An 18,496-nucleotide genomic window follows, 5' to 3' on the forward strand; every position below is an offset into this window, starting at 1 on the left:
CTCAACAAAATCAGGGATTGAAAATCAGTTTTCGAGAGTCTCGATAATATTAATATCGCTGTCAGAAGCATAACTGTTATCAGAAAAAATTCTTGTAATATTATTACAAGTTCTTGTAAGCAGAACTCAGTACAACTGTGGTAGTGCGCAATTCCCATCTCGGCAACGGAGAAAGTCAAACAGTACGATACTAATCTGGGCAAAAAATAGTGGGACTTTTTAATTTGAATTTCGGGCGAAAACACATTCGTCGAAATATCTGTTTTCTAGATTGGTATAGTGCCAAATGTCACATTAAAATAATCATTATTGGTTAGCATGAGCTTGTCTTTCTGAAATGGGATGAGTGAAATTATTCAACAAAGAAGTTCCGTCGAATTTTGTGAACGGAATCAAATGTCTGCTGTCTAAACGTTCAGAATATTGGAAAAGACTTTCGGCGATAATTGTTTGTCGCGAGCAAGTGTTTTTGATTAGTGCAAATTATTCAAAGACCCCGAGAACACGTTGACGATGAACCACATCCATGACAACAACCAACATCAACTGATGATCAACACGTCAATAAAGTAAAGAAATGATGCTTTAGAATCGACGATTAACAAGCAGAGATCTTACTGGCACCATTGGAATATCGAATAGATCAGTGAAAACCATTAGGAAATATCATTTGGGCTTTAGAAAAGTGAAAGCATGATTGATTTCAAAATCGCTCAATTTTTTCGAACAGCGTCACTTTAACGTCTGTGAAACAATGCTTTTCGACTACCAATTGTCATGAATTTTATTAGTTTTGGATGTTTGCTTACGACACGTAAACAGACGATCAGTCGGCTGAATATCGTGGCAAAGGTGAGCCGAAGCCGAAAAACCTTGGCAAAGCGGGTAAAAATTAAAATTGTGTTGACAGTTTTCTTCGATTATCGAGATGTGGTGCACTATGAATTCCTTCAGACCAGCCAAACTATCAACAGGAGTACTATTTGAGTGTTATACGTCATTTGCGCGAAATTGTTCGTAAAAAGAAGTCGGAAGTATGGAACAAGCACTTTTGGTTTCTGCACCATGATAATACACCGTCGCATTCTGAATTGATTCATCGAGAGTTTTTGACAAATTTTCGCCTATTCAGCAAATTCAAACGACCGCTCCGGGGAAACCGTTTTGAAGCGTTTGAAAACTTTACACGTGAATCGCTACGCGCATTGAAGACTATTCCGGAAATGACTTAAACAACTGTTTCGAGGATTGGAAAAAACTTTGGTACAAATGTATTGGGGCCAAGTTGGATTACTATGAGGAGGACGACATAGATTTTGAAATTAAAATTATGAACAAATTCTTACAATTTTTTACTCATAGCAGTATATATTTTCCTTACTTCCATAATTTTTCAAAATCTTTTGGGTTTTATTATAAAGGGTGCCCAAAATTTAATGTAAGATTGGAATGAAATACAGGGTGTTAAAATTAACGTAAAATTTAAATTTCCCGTAATTAGTATAGGAAACTGTTGGCAACTCTAAAAAGACAAGTCGACAGCTGAAACCGGTTTAGGTTTAGTAAAAATGTAGAGCCCCACGATAGAACAACGTGTCTTTATTATTGAACAATATTTAATTGAAGTTCAGCGGCCGCAGTTCGTAATTTTCATAAAAAATATGGTCGGTATAGTGTTTTACTTCATCAACTATAAATAGATTTAGAAATGACGGCAAATTTAATTATTGCATTAATTTTGTGACACCTTGTAAGTATAATATATAATTTTCATAAGTTTTTTGAAATAAAATAACACAGCACTTTTCTTAACTCATAAATGAAGGAATACATATAGGACGGGGAGCATAACTCCTTTGCTTCAATAAATAACTATACAAAACACCACCAACCACTATCAGACCAAACAAAAAGAAATGAAAATTCCAGCAGAACCCTCATTTGTTGGCAAATTTATATACATATCTACAAACAGCTGCACTAACATGAATAATCGCACGAATTACAAAAGCATTTGCTGCATGCAACAACCCCAACAACCCACAACCATTTAGCACATAAACAATGCTGTCGCACATACATACACACAAACGATAAAAAAACATGCACACACATACATTTTCTTGCAAATAAATACCGAAATGTGCTTTATAGTTTATTGACTGCAGTTGTCAATTGCGATTATCTACGAAATGTGTGCGACAGCCAAAGCCCAATGAGGGGCGAAAAGGGCGCACAAAATCACTTATGCACTTTTTAAGCACAGACAAGGCGCACTTATGCATATGCGTCGGTCGCATGTGTGCGCCACCCCACTCATCAACCGGGGGGACGGCAACCGGAAAATACACACCACAAACATTTACGCAATTTCCTGTACACAAGTCGGCCGCAACTGTCACCCACACACACACACCATCCAATAACTCACACCATATCTCACTAGAGCTCCACTATAAATATTTAACTACGCCATTATGCTTAGTCACCAGAAGTCAACATTCCATTTTTCCTTATTTTTCTTTTTTTGTTTTTGTTTTTGTATTCAGCACCATATGTATTTCACTTGTACTTGTGTCTCGCTGTGTTCGCACTTTACAATAACTAACGGTCTTTTTCGTATATTTTTCTCCCTTTTCTGCATCATTGTGCCCCCATATATGTGTGTGTATGGGATTTCATGCTCGATAATGATAATATGTGCATATATACACATATACACGCACACAGCTGCAATGACAACGAGAAAGCCGCGCACACGCCACCCAGCTCGGACGAAGACAACTCACCCACAGAGCTGAATAATTGCAAGCGTTTGGTCGACAAACCGCCCCTGGTAAGTACGGACATGCCAATAAGTACTGTTATAAAATGTAAATATGTATTTGTATGTGAAATCAAAATACAAGGCGACTGCGTAAAGCGGGTGAGAACGGGAAATTCTGCGCGCAAAATATTGACAGCTGAGCAAGTGAAGAATGCGCATTTCTACTATGAAAATATATGTAACAGTGTATATGTATGTGTGTAGTTGAAAAGCGCTCAAAGCGCAAACCTAAAGTGAATTGCAAAAGTTTTGCTTTCCCGCTATTATTTTTGCATATTTTATGCGATATTGACGTTGATAAGGGTGACTGCGCTGCCGCGTCTGGCAGTCGCATTTGGTTGCCTCATCAACTTTATTGCTGATCGATACATTGAAGGCTGCTTTGCGTCGCTATTGTCAAGAGAATGGGTGAAATTTTGTTTGCCGCTGCTTGCTAGTGACTGCTTATGCAACACAAGCATGTCTGTGTATTTGTGTGTTAACAAATTTTCAGTAATTTTATTTCGTTTTGGCTCAAAGCAGCTTATTTGGGTTGCACGATTTCAGTGTCACTGCGTTAAGGCCCATTGGGGCAGCAAACTTTAATTTAACTAAAATTGCTTTGGCGCTTTGGCGCACACACATACAAATTTAAGGTTCGACTCTAGTTGTTTTGTGTGTGTGTGTGTTCGCAAGTAAATACTTTGAATGAGTGATTAAATTGATTGGCATTGCAAAATTGGCTGTAATCCCCGTGAAGATCCCATCGTGTTTCATTTTAGTATGAAAGTTTTATGAAGTTTTCTTTTAAATTAAGCAATTTGTAAAAAGTTACTCCGATATTGCGTTTGTTTACTATGAGAAAAGCTAAACTACTGGGTTATATTTAAACTTAAATTTTACAGTCAGAAAAAAATCATTGTAAAATTTTTTTGAAATTTAATAATATATTACGAGTATAATATTGTTCAAAATAAAAGTTTAATTCATCGAAGTTTTTGTTATACCGTACAAGAAAAGAAGTCAACTTCGGTTGAATCGAAGCTGTAAAACATTTTACAGAGAAGTGAGAAGGTTTCGGTGGTTCTAGCAAATGAACGGATTTTTGATGAGAAAAGAACGTGAGCAGAATTTCCGGTCGATATCTCAGAAATTGAGGAATTAGTTCGCAAATATAGAGACAAACGGACAGACAGGCGAACATGCTAAATCTCGTCACGCTGATCAATATAAAGGGTGATCCATTTCAAGGTTCCCTACTTAAAAAAAAAACACAGATACTTCAGTTTTAATAGGAAATGATTATTATCATTCTTTCAGATTTATTTTTTTGAGATTATCTTCTTTAAATTGAAATGGTAGCTCTTAAATTTCTTCAGATTGCACTACGTGCCAATTGCGGCAATTTTGCTTCTTTTGCATACCCATGAGCTAGATGAACCCATAGAACGAAGCAATGTCGCGTTGGGAGGTCGAGCGGCTCCAGTTCTCGCACAAGCTGTATATTGTACGCTGTCATTTTAAGACTTGGACGTGAAATGCGCCAAATCATTCCCTTCGGCAGTCCGAATTGACTCTCCACAGTCATCGTGTACGCTCTCAGCTACAGCTGCCATATATTACTGGACATGGTCTATTCGGTCGAATATTATTCCATAATGAATGCTGGGCCTCAATATGGGTGATGGCGTTGCGAAGTGTACGCTTAGTTGGCCGATTATGGTGACAACAAGTTGACCGAAGTGTGCGGAACATATTTTTTACACTACGTGAATTTTCGTTATAAAGTTGAACGACTTGAAAACGTTGTTTAGGCGTAAGTCTTTCCATGATGAAATGCCAAATAATACTGAACGAAACTAACATAACAGCTTGACATGACTCACGCGTGAATTCTCAAAAGAAAGTTATTGAAACACGTACTGTATCGTGCTTTTACCGTGACATTGAGTTATGTGGTAATCTTCAACTCAAGCGTTTAAAAAAGAAAGACACTTCCTCTACACTTTCTTCTACTAAACTGGTTATAAAGAATTTCTTTCACAGCTCCCAAAAACGGGATATTTAAAAATAACTTTTATTTCTGAAAAATCGTGGTATAAAGCAAATTGTAAAAACTATCCACTTAATTATTAAAAATGCATATGCAAGCTGTATTTTAGTCATATATTTTTAAAACTGAGGTATTTGCTTGACTTAACTTCTTCAAAGAGATACACATGGAATTCGGAATTAACTGAAACATTTTAATTGGCATCTAAGTTTCCTTTTGAACTAGATTTGATTTGAATAATATCCACGCTCTCGAATTGGTATAAAATACATGAGACATTTCTATACACATATACCCGTCAATTATATACTTACTCTGTTTGTTTGTTTCTTTATTATAGATTCTTAGGCTGCTTCTTCTTTTTTTGAAGATTGTGGAGCAATATTATCTATCAAGCAGTATGTATGTATGTTGCTATTCTACAAAATAACAAACCGTTCTCTCCAAATGAAGTCCTCAATGCACTTGCAGAGGCTTTCATCAAACGTTTTACTTTCTCAAGAAGGAGTTTGCAGTTTTGGGGTTTATAGACCGAATACTTGACCTTCATGGGTACATTAGATAAATTTCTAACTTTTGAATCATTCCTTAAATAATATACATCCATTGGAAGAATTATATATATACTAGCTGACGCCGTAGCCGTTGTCCTGCGTGAAATTATGTGTTTTGAAATGAAAAGAAAGTTAAATTTATGATTTAATTTTTTTTTTTTTCAATGTAACGCAGCTTGATAAACAACATTTTTTGGTTTCTGTTCCGGTGTACAGAAAAGATGGTTTTCCAAAAAATCATTAAAATCCCGCGGGATTTAAAGTAGGATCGGTCGTTATTATGTTTCGCAATCATCATGCCACGAAACTGTGTAACGGAACCCGACTGATTGTGACGCACCTATCGAACACAAGGGGCAGAATGCTTGATTCTACGAATTCCTTTGAGTTCTAGCGATTTCCCATTTCAGTTCAAACGTATTTCGTTTCCGGTGAAAATTGCATGTGAGATGACAATCACCTAAAGATAGTCGCATAGTGTGAGGCATAAATTTTGAAATGTTATGTTTCTCACACGGCCGTGGCGTGCTCTCGAGTTGGAAAACCATCTTTTCTGTACACCCGGAACAGAAACCAAAAAAGACATTGCCGAAGACATTTTACATGGCCTTCGCTAAAAATTGGAAATGGTAGAATTTCGGTTGATACTTCCGGTGGTTCGATATCAATTCCATCTTTCCTTTGTCAATTCACGAAAGATGAACTCATCACAAATGTTCGGACATTGGCCAAATTATCGTAACTACGATTCCTTAAGTGCACGCGCAATGTTAGCTGCCAAAAATACCGATGTTATTGACTTAAACTGGAAGATTCAAAGTCAAATTCCGGGAGACTTGCGCTCATATAAATCGATCGATCGTCTTGACAATGAAGACGGCGCCGTGAATTATCCAGTGGTATTTCTAAATTATTTGGAATTTGAAGGCTGATATGTTGAAATGATTATAGCGAAAAGTGTGCGAACTTCATTTTCATTCCAGTGATTAACGTGTTCTAGCAATTGTAATTGCTGGCTTACTTGTCCAAACCTTGCACACGCCGTACCATTCACAGTACGCAATGACTCAAATAAAGTTGAACCGCGTACATTAATCAATAGCAACCGAAGGTAGAAGCAATCGTCGTTTTTCGGGTGGATTGTGTAATTTCGTCCTAATGCATTAGTTGAGAACACTGGATTCTGGATTTCAATCTACTGGTTGGCCTTGCTTTCCGCGCAACTATTTCTTCGACGATGCATTCCGTGTATAATATCAATAATATTTCCGAATAGAGCAATGTTCTCGCAAACGGATCACTGACGCAAGTTGAGAAAAAACTCGTCAAGGTCAATTTTGTTGCTCACGGTGTTTCCACTGGCTATAATGCATTCATTGGGTTGAAATACACATTAATATAAACACATAAATAGCATGGTTTGAGTTTGGTTAGCATTTTCATTAATGTTTAAAATGAAAAAAGTTGTTGTAGTGACATAACTACATTATTTGGGCATTTGCTACCGCAGAGTTTTTGTAGACATTATAATGTTCTTCAATATTGTTGTACATTATTTTGTTGTATCGCCAATAGTTTCGGCAGCGCGTTCGACGAAACACATTTTAAGACTCATTTTTCTACACCTTCGGTTACATTGTTCAAATTTTACCAAGAATCCCTAATTTTTTTCAAAATGAAATGTAGCCGATGTCAAATTGGAGGAATGTAGCATTCTACTGGTGAAAGAATTCTTTAAATCGGCCCAGTACTTTTTGAGCCTATTCATTACAAACATACAAACATACACAAATAGGTACAAATCTTTCCTCTTTAAATATTAGTGTATATATACATATAATTTAAATAAAATGGCCATCATTTTGAATAAACTGAAACAAAATAAAAGCCAAAATGCAATCTTTTTCATTAAAGGAGGTTGATTTTCTGTTAAAATATCATGAAATGTGTGCCTAATAGTAGTATAAGTAATATAGCTTATAGGCTAGTCAAAGTTTTCCAAAAAAGAAAAATTTCCGACTTAAAGTACCCTCTAAGGTTCTAAAAAATTAATACATTGTTAGAAGAATAGAAAAATTACCACTTCTCATTAACTGCGTAACGGCACTCCATATGGGATCGTCACATAAAAGCACCAAAAGTGGTTTACGCGTGGCTGACGAGCCTACCAGAGTAACCTAAGCTCACCAAGAAGAGTGAAAAAAAATTTTGTGTTTAATCTGCTATAGTATCGATGAATACGGGTTGGTCAGTTTCCGCATGTAAATCTTCAAAAATTTGTTTCCAAAAACTCAATTTTTGAAATCGGACAGAGATTGTGCATGAAAATTGCTATAACCTTTTACACAATCTTAAGAACTGTTACATTTGTTTTGTTATCACTGCAACTTGTTTATAAAGAGTACATTTCCATATTGCATAAAGTTGACTCAAAGTTAAAACGTACGTAATGGGATACGGGCAAGTGTTACGTAGACTAAGATTATGTTTTCTATTTTTTCATACAGTACAAATGCCTAGAATAACCGTCGCGACTCTTTTAAAAAGGTTCTGAAGATTGGCATAGTACATATTATTTTTAGTCAAAAAGTCAGTTTTGTTCGAAACACAAATACAATACAAATTTAATAAAACCTAACAATATTGATTCCGTATTCATTTTTACATATGTCAAAGTATTTTAGAGCTCAATACTAATAACCGATTTTAACCAACCTTTTTAATAAAGAAATTAAGATATATTTTTTTTTTTTAATTAGTATGATTTTTATATTAAATTATAAAAAAGCTTAGCGTTAGTAAATAGTTTTACATTTTCAAATTTCTTTTGAACACTTGAAGTGTAGATAGACTCTGAAATATTTTAAGCAAAGCCCACAAATTGCTTTATATAATTTACATTTGTATGTGGTATTTCTCTACCGGCTTCGTTTCAATTCGAATTTTATAAATATTAGTTGGAACATATCTCAGATACCTTCTTGAGTAATTGTTCAACATTAACATGTCATTAAATAAACTTTGTAATTATTTTCATTACATGAATCTATTAATTTATCATTATTTTGTTTGCTTGTTTTCGATTTCATAGCACATTTTAAGTTTACATAATGAAATCAGTCAAAATACATTCTTATGAATATTCAAATTCATTTTAACAACTAAATTTTTTCATAATTTTAATTTCCTGGTATTAAAATAGCCAGAATATTCAAATTCCTCATAAGTTAGCAAGGGGTCTGCCACCGGAAAACAACAAAAATATGTAGAGAAAAGCTAAAAAGCAAAACAATGTCTTCAAACGCAAACTGCGAAGATATAAATTCCTTCAACTACATATAATTAACAGCAAAGTGTTTTCGTTTATTTTTGTTTAACTACTTCGACACTGAAAAGTTCCACGGAGACAACTTCATACTTTTGCTTACGCATCTCGCACTTCGCATTGTCGTTTGTGGTGCTTATAACTATGCTAAAAGTATACTTAATTGTCTGCAGACGAGTTAGACAAGAAGTTTTCCCAAATACTTGTGTTTACAAGTGCATCAAATCCTTTGTTATCTTTGCGCCATTAATATATACACGAAAACAAGTCTGCACATATATATTTACATACTTGAATAACTGAACTTTGGCATATACATATACACAAATAATATAAATATATGTGTGTGTGTGTGATTCGGAAGACAAGATAAAGCAGAAGTTTTTGCAAATAAGCTAAATATTGCTTTGCGCTCCAGGCCAATGATAAATGCATATGTATTAGTAAATATGTACTTTTGTAAGCGAAGGCACAGCCAGATAAGTGAAATAGGTGAGCGTAACGGTGAATGTAACTTATGTGCACGTTTTGGCCAAACTTTTATCATACGCAATTTTGGTGCGTGTGCTTTTGCTCTCGTGTATGTACGTATATAAGTATGTATGTATGTAAGTAAAGCATACTTTGTATTAGTGCTTATGACTTAAGTATAAATATGGCTGGTGCTTTCGCGCGTCACGTGTTGGCGCAACATTTGTTTCGACTAAACCAAAACACTTGTGAAAGTTTCACCCAATCACGTGGCGAAAAAAGTGCTCATAGCGATTTACCTCAACATACGTAAGATTTAGAGTGTGTTCGGGAACAAGTTTTATAAATATTTATTGTTGTTGTAATTTATATGCCAGCCAACAGCAAAACACTTTTATCGAGTTATATGGGGATATGAAGAATAAAAAAAATATTTCAGTCAAGACTGAGCGTTTGGATTTGAGTCTTCTCTTGCTATTTATTTGTTCTACGTCTTAATAAATACACAAATAACTACGTTATCATAGTTAAACGAAAATTAAGTGACTGATATAATTTTGAAACCGTTTTTATCATTATGTTTTAAAATAACATCAGTCAACTAAAAGCAAATCAGCTTCAGCAAAGCTATGAATATTAGTTTCTGAATATAAGTATTTGAACCATGTTAAGGCTTACACCAGAATAATCATTAAGAATTAATGATTAATTTTCAAAACTTATTTATAAGCGACTAACCTTCAAACTGCAACATAATTGGAATGCCAACAATCTTGATTGGGGATAGGAAATGTTAAAGTCAATAAATTATATTCTATATTCTATATGTATATAGAAATTACCTCAACTTGGCGCACAAAATAGTTCTCCGGGCCATTCTCATATAACTTCAAGTGGACAAGTTCAGAGTTAGCAATTTTGCTAAGTTTTGAATTCTATATTACTGTTTACGAACCATCATAAATTCAAAGTAAAATCGTTCACACTGGCAGTCATAGTTTTTAGGTTTAGAATGAGTTTAATAAAATAAAACTATTAAAGTCTAGTGATATTCTATATATGATGTAAGGGATATTTTATTAAATTGATATTTTCTAGTAAAAATATATGCGCTTTCTTTATTGGAATTTTGGAAAAAATTTTCTTCGCCGACTCTAAAAACAAAATTTCGAAGAAAATATATACGTTTAAAGTTTTGACAGCCGACTAAGGTAAGGTTAATCTGGTAGGCCAATAAGCCACGCATAGACCAGTTTTGGTCTATTGCGATACCAGTTGGAGTTCAGTTGGTAGTTCTCCACTTTATCATACTGTGGGTAGCCCAGATGCTTACAGCATAGTCTTGCTAAGCCGTGACAAGTACAAAATAAATGCTCCATTGTTTCCATAGCGCTTTGCTCTAGACATTTTATGTAGATTTCTCGCCCATTCTACGGCTGTGTGTCGCCACCAGACAGTGACCAGTTAGTTTTCCGATACTTTTACTACAGTCTCTTCTATAGAATGCCAAAAGAAATTGTGTGTGCTTCCAAGCTACCGTTTTGCACATGATCTTTTCAGTTTTGCACCCTGGTAGCTCGTTCCATTGGGTTTTGATTTTCATTACCATGCTTCTGTCGTGGTATAGACAATGCATGGGTATTCCAATGTTTATCACTTTTTCGGATGTTAGCCGTACACCATTCTTGACAATATCGTCCACTATTTCATTATCCTCGATAACTCTTTGGCATGACCTGGCTCAGTAGAAGTGAAGTTGCTTGCTTCTGACAACCCTTTCCACTGCTGCCCAGCTTCTCAAGATACTTCTGGCCGATATGCGATACGAGGTTACTGTCTTGATTGCTGCTTGGCTGTCTACGTAGATGTTAACTGGAATTGCCTGCAGCGGCATTAGGGACCTGCTTCGAGGCTTTCACAATAGAAAAACTCTCAGCTTGAAATATACTTCAGTCTTCCGGCAACTTAAAAGGCTGCCTTATGCCAAACGCTGGACAGTATATTCTTGCACCAACTCTATCGTCCACTTTTGAGCCATCCGTTTAGATGTTTAGAGTGTTGCGCATGGCTAACATACCTTTACGTTAGCCATCTTTTTCTATATTTACTTTGAACCTTATTTCCCAGTTGAAAAGTTGGGTCATGTAGTCGGTGTTTGTTCAACCGCTATTACCTACCGAGCTATGCCCGCAGGTTCTATATGTAAATTCTTCTGCCACCAGTAGTCGTCCCACCGATTTTGCTACGCGGTTTTCAGCGAAGATGTCCATAGGTGACAGGTTTAGTACCAGTTCAAGAGCTGCCGTTGGAGTTAAAGCTTTAAGTCTTAAAGTGCCCGTTATGCACAGCGCAGCGAGCCTCGGAACTCTTTTCATTGGTTTTCGGGTTTCCGTACGCCTGTACACCATATGTACTACTGCACTGTAGAAATTAAGTTAAAAAATATTTACGATCATATCTCCGAAACTATTTATTTGCCGAAACAACTTCAAATTTTCAAAGATTATCCTCCAATGTTTTAGCATTCTTTGTACATGCAAAACAGAAAATTGGTTTTTTGAAATTCACTAGCGAAAGTAAGAACTTAATAATAACATTTTGTATATAAGTACACAACACTAGATAAATCGGTATGGTAGAGTCTCGGAATGTGAACAAAGTGCTTGCAATTCAGCAGATGGAGGTAAATTTTTCTCATTTTCATAAAGCAAATTCACAACACGTCACAACATTATCAACGATCTATAAGAAAAACTTAATCATAACATTTTTATTATCTCATATCTATGAATGCCTACAAACCAAAATGTGAAAAAAAATTTCTAGAAAACAAAAATAAATTTATCACACGCGTTAAACACAGAAAGAAGAAAGTAAATGCAGAAAAAGTTAACTGGAACGCAAGACGAAATATTAAAGTTAAGCTGAAATAAACAAAACAGACAATCCGTTTGCCTAATGGTGGCTATAAATCCTGTCATGGGCAGCACTGTGACACATATTATAACGATATAAGGAAATAACTCCAGCTGAGGTCTAAAAATTGCTTTCTTATTGCATTCGTTTCCAAATACATTCGTTCGAAACACATTTGTGTGTGTAGTGACAAACTCTCTGCTCTGTATACACAAGAGACTAACTCAAAGCAAATCAAAAAATGCGAAGCAACTAATCCTGAAAGAAAGTTATGTGAGCACTTCTGCCTACTTCCCCTTGAACTTTTCAGTTTCTAACGTTTTTGTTATGTCAATAAATCAATTTTCTTTATAAACCCGAAATGTGCGTTTGCAAATAAGCACACACGCTCTCCACGCACACAATTTAACCCTTCTAAGCAACACATACATTTATACAAAGTTTCGTCTGTGTGGGCGTACGCTCGAATCGTTTACTCACACCAATGACCGGCAGTTTCATAACTCGTTTGCACATCGAAAGAAATTTAATATGCCACTACACAAACAGCTGACACTGCCACTGCCACCGCCGCTGCCGCTGCAAAGCAAACACACAAATATAAACAAATCAACACACATACGCTCACACGCTAAATCAACGCAATTGCTGGTTGTTTGCTGTAAACTGCTACGGTGTTGTGCAAATAAACAGATACAACCGTTAGATGGCATTCGCCGTTAGCTGTGTATGTGCCGTTTAATGTGTGCCTAGCGACAAAACTTCTATTAGCGGCGTGTGCGCAGGGCGTATGTGTGTTGGGCGCGCGGGGGCGTATGAGCAACATGGCCTATGCTCAGCCTTTCGCTGCCATGTCGATGTTGATGTTGATGCTAATGCCAGCGGCAGTCTATTGAACTGTATTGATGTTTGCGAGCATTGTGTTTGTTTGTGCTGTTTGTTTTTGTTGCTTGTTGTTGTAGCTGCGCATGTTGTTGCCGTTGCGGCATGCTTCATTGGCAGCCTTTTTAGCGATACGCAAATTAATTTCCAGAAATAAATACTGAACTCCGCACCGCCACGGTCGCGCCTGTCAAAAGTCAGGCGAGCAGCTAGTTCACATATGTTTGCATGTGTGTGTGTATTCGCAAAATAAGAGCTAAAGTGTGAATCGGTGTGCATGTATGTGTATGTGCGTACGAGCGTGCGCTTGGTTTTTACGCCAAAGCCTTATCAACATTTTCTCGTTTTGATGGCTGCTGTCGTTGGCAACTAAGCTGATTGCCCGCAGTGTTTGACTTCTATACACACACACTTGCATACATGAGCATATTGTATATGGCAGTCGCGTTTGCAACTTTCGTTGCTTAAGGCTTGCATCTGTGAGTATGGTGTGCGCTGAAGTGTGGTTAGTTTTCCTTGTTTGTCGCTGCGAGAGATTCAATTTCAGATACGTGTGTCTAGTCAAAAGTTCGATACAACCGCGCGCGCGCTTGCATAACTCAAAGTCAAATGGATTATGTGAAGCATGTACCAAGCTGCAGCGATTATAAAACTGATTTCATACAGAAAGGATGCAGTGAGAGATAGTGAGTAGTGCGGCTGGGGTTAGGAATTTGCGAATTGTATTGAAAATGTAATTTTAAATTGAAAATTTTTTAAAATTTTATTCTTTATATATTATAAGTAATAACATGTATGCATTGCCCTACTTTTTTCTTAAAACTTTCCTAGATTTATTTACTTAGTAAATTACATTTAAAATAAAATATATTTATACGGAATCCATCATAATCTTTTTCTTTAGAAATTCATCGAACCGTTCCCAAGTTATTGGTATTTATATATATATAGCTTCGAGGAAAGTGAATTTCACGTTTAATAGCCTCATAAGCAACAGTAAGCCTTAAAAGGATCCCGAATATTAAAGAATTTATGTAAATGATCATAAAATGAAATCAAGCGATTAAAAATCACACATTTAAAGCATATTCTGGAAATGAAGACTTCTTCGACGACTTACAAGTATGAAAATTGATATAATGTCCACATTGGGGCAAAAAAATACCCGGAAATTGTAATTAAATTCCCCGGGTGAATGATATTTCAAAAATAAGTATGTATTTTGCTAAGTTGGTAAGACTGTCCTTAATTACTATGCCAAATATGAACGCGATCTGTCAACCAATTTGTTGACAGCAGCTACTTAAGTCAGTACCCTTCAGAATTGCGTTGCGATTTCTACAATTCATCGTTCAAAGAATTTGTCTCAAATTTTATATTTCTAATAAAATGTTGTCTGCGTAATCATTGCGAATGTTGGAAAAGACTTACGATGATTCAGAAACACAAGTCTAAGAGTCGTACAAAGCCTTCAAACACGGGCGAGAGATCATTGAATACATGTCTCGCTCAAGACGGCATTCCACCTTTTCAACTGATGAAAATATTAAAAAAGGATATGGTGCTTGAAAATTGTCAGGCAACTGATAGAGATCCGTTCGAATGATTTTGGTGGATATTTTGGGTGTGAAACGCGTTCTTGCTCGACTCGTCCTGACAAATCTGAGTTTTCAACAAAAAAAGTACGATTGTGACAGGCAGGTTGATCGAATTGTAACGGTTTTTATAACGAAGCAATGCTTTTTCGGAGTTAGTCTTGTCATTTCATGATTAACAAACTTACTTCGGAATAATTTTTGCAAATCATGCAAGCTTATAACAAAAACAACAGTTAGGCACGCTGTTTCCAACATTCGGTCGACATAATCGCCCAGCAGAGTTAGTAATTCAAGCAACCATTAAACGGTCTCACACTAAAATTACTCTGGATTTCCTTTCAGAGACGCAGTCCACACCAGCAATGATGTGCAGTAGAGGATCGAAGAAATTAATACATTCCACTCCCTCTATGGAAGATTTTGTGGAAAGATCTTGATTTACAATACCCAACTTATGCCATAAATAAAGTCAAACGAACAAAACGAGATGGCCACCGATCCCGGTTGTTTGAATGGACATGTTAATAAACGAGAATGTGGCATTTGGAGTGATGATAATACACAATCCAATTTTAAGATGTCGTTACGTGCTAAAAAATCTGTGGTTGGTGTGTGATCTTCTAAAACGAATAGGACCATATTGTTACGGTCAACGGAGAACGCTCTAAAGCCAAGATTGCTGTAACGGGGGTTTGTTGATGTTTCAACAATGACGCCATTTTTTTCTTTTGACATTTCTCTTCAGTAAGGTCTGCCATTTCACCATAGATTGTTATACGATCCAACAACGAGCCGAAACTATTAAAATTTACTACCGAAATTCGGAGTCGGTGGCCTCAACTTTAAGAGCGCTACGTCCAATTTATTAGTACAAAATTTTTCCAAACCAGTGAGACAAAGAAATGCCGTAGTATCGAGAATATTGCTGCCGCTAGCGCGTTAATTGAGGAAGACACAAATCAGCCTCTCACACACGTCGTTCTCAAGCATTGAACATTACGCAAGAACAGAAGACGCTTGACGACCAGATTCGACGTATGTTCATGAATTGGGCTGAGCAACAACTTGAAAATTATCCATATTTTCATCTTTGTCAATAAGCTAAATATGCGTTATTGGTCAGGTAGCAATCCACTCCATGAGTCTCCACTGCATCCCGAAAAAATTACGGTTTGGTGCGGCGGCACGTTACTGTGCATGGGAATCGCTGCCGTTTAATGATAACCGAATATTTTGGCCCGGATTGGATGATAAAGTGAAATAGCAGCAGTATCGGCCGATTTATATTTGAAAACTATCGAAAATTGGGATCTGCAAGCGTGTTCGTGGTGGCTATCCAAATAAATTGATTTGAACAAAATGTATACTCGATACATTGGAGAGCACTCACCACTGCGTTAATTTTTTATTATTATTTTTTTAACATTTGGGTTTTCAACAATTTTATTTAAATTTAAATTTATTGATTTTTATATAATATTCTTAATATAATATTATTAGATATAATATCGACGGGCGAGGCGGCGATACTCCAGTTCCGGGACACGGATCGTAGTTGATTTTAATTGGAGGAGAATAGCGTGAGGTGTTGACGTGCGGCTTGTGAAGATCGAATTGAATCTGCTGTCAGATGTGTTGAGTTGTGCTGTAGTAGTGACATCAGCTGTGGTGAATTGCAATGTAGCATTAGGATGCGCCAGTTTACCCAATTAGAGGTGGTGGATGCTTATAATAAAGAATTTCATTGATATCTCAAATAATTTTGTTTTATTTTAATTTATTTATTAATTTTTTTATAGCGCTCTTATTGAAAATCCCTTATTATAAAGTAATTTTGAACCTTTTAAAGCCAATTATCTATATTTAAATTAAAACAAAAATGTACATACTCTTTTAGTGAATATGGAATGTCGGTATACCATCAAAAAACTAAAAAAATAATAAAAAAACATAAAGAAATAATTATGAAAGATAAAATTCTCCAGTACCAGTTTTATAGCTATAAGCTTAAACCACAGTGTGGGAACCAGAAAATAATAATATATTTTAAAGAATTTTCGTGAAAATAGATTATAATCAAAGAACTGTCAAAAATTTACTTAGAAAATTAATTATTAATTACTATAAGACAAATGTAAGCAATAATTAGGTGTTTTTGGTCACAGGCTTCATTAATCGGAATCTGCCATACTTTTGTCATAATTACCATTATGGCCTTCATATTCTAAGCATAGTGTCCTCCTTCATAATGATGGGTATGCGATTTGCTGGACATACTGCTTCATGCAGCTTCAATTTCACCACACTTACGCAATATAAGAGTTGTCACTTCGATATTAACGCCACAGACAGCAACAACAAAAATACAGTGATACCGCAAATCAGTCGCTACATGCACCAATCTAATCAAATGCAGTGCAGAAGTCGACTTTGGTCTACGCCGAGACTGCCCGTCAAAGCACGCAATGCGTAACGGTAATAAAAACCATACAACGCAATGCGCCGCAAGGATCGTAAAGCACAAAATACAAATGCGCGCATCGATGACACTGAACGACACAACAGTTGTTGCAAGGATTTTGCATAAATTTGCGAAAGTGGCTGTCGATGGAGTAGCCTGCAGCCAAGCTGCTAGCTATGTGCGTTGCGTGCGCTTTTCTTTGTGCGCTTTTCGAGTGCAGCAATACACTCACTCACTCATGGGGGCCCCGCAGCATTAAGCCATCAATCAGTGTGGCAGCAATTCGACTATGCGCCACACAAAATTGGTTGAAGTACGGAATCGCACGCATTTATAATGGATGTAGGATGCGTGTGTGTGTGAGTACACAAAGCAGCAGGCACGTGCGTGACTGTGCAAACAAGTGGGCAAGGGGGTGAGCGGGTTTGTGCTGGAGTAATGGACTAACAGTGACATGTTGCATGAATGACTGCGGCAGCAAAACAAATGCGTTCAATGAGAAAGCTGTGTGCAAAATGTAAAGAAGAAGGATATTTGCGACCAAACGCACACACACGCAGAACCGCCTCATCAACATTTCCACTAGAATGTTGTCGGAAATTCCAAATATATAACGAACATTAAAAGTCAGCGCTACAAAATGTGCCTAAACGACCGAAAGCTCTCATGTGTGTGTGTGAGTGTGTACAGTGAGGTCGACAGCAGCATTTTATATGCATAATTCTGAAAATTGTTGTTTTTGATGTTTTCCTCATTTACAGCCCTCTTAGTATGCGCCAAAAACAAAGCCAGTGCCTAACCAGCAGTGCTTGCCACACAGCGCAGCTGTCAATTCGGTTGATGCGCTGAGTTAGTCACACAGTTATTGTGTGGCATTGGCTTGTATTGGCCGGCCGTTGGTAGCAGTTGACCAAAAGAGGCACTTCATTAAATTTGCATACATTAACAAAATATGCGCCAGTGTGCATGTATATATGTGTGTGTGAGTTGACTGTGTACTCGTTTGAGCCGTTCATTTAAGTGGACGATATGCTGTGTGTTTGCTTGCTGCCCTAAGCATATCTGTGCCTATGCTGATGAGGCCAGTAGGAATTTTTACTGGATTGAACTTCAAAGGTGGTATACATATATACATATCTTTGATGATTTCTTCGATCATGTAAAAACAGGAATATATGTGAATTTCGACTGCATCAAAGATTTATGGTAATACTCTTCACTAGCGCATTATTTACAGAAAGTGTGTGATCGACCCGGTTGTATGACAATTCAGGTATATGTTGATCCGATCTAAGTACTTTGTTCATGGATTGTAGCTTTGACTTTGACGATCTTCTTAAACCAAAAAGTTTCCATACGAGAGAGTATGCTTCCTATACGAGTTTGTATGGCAACGGTATGCTATAGCAGTCCAATATGAACAACTTGTT

At 36.5% G+C, this 18,496-nt stretch overlaps 1 protein-coding gene across 1 annotated transcript in view; it reads left to right on the forward strand.

The window, feature by feature from the left end:
• The window catches only part of LOC126762546 (EGFR adapter protein), a 97,879-nt gene that overhangs the window by 71,176 nt on the left and 8,207 nt on the right, over nucleotides 1-18,496 (forward strand). Inside the window, exon 3 of the mRNA XM_050479377.1 lies at nucleotides 2,731-2,836. Coding sequence (XP_050335334.1) covers nucleotides 2,731-2,836 — 106 coding nt within the window. The remainder of the gene's footprint in view (nucleotides 1-2,730; nucleotides 2,837-18,496) is intronic.

The sequence above is a fragment of the Bactrocera neohumeralis genome, chromosome 6 (assembly GCF_024586455.1).
Source record: "Bactrocera neohumeralis isolate Rockhampton chromosome 6, APGP_CSIRO_Bneo_wtdbg2-racon-allhic-juicebox.fasta_v2, whole genome shotgun sequence".
Lineage (NCBI taxonomy): Eukaryota > Metazoa > Arthropoda > Insecta > Diptera > Tephritidae > Bactrocera > Bactrocera neohumeralis.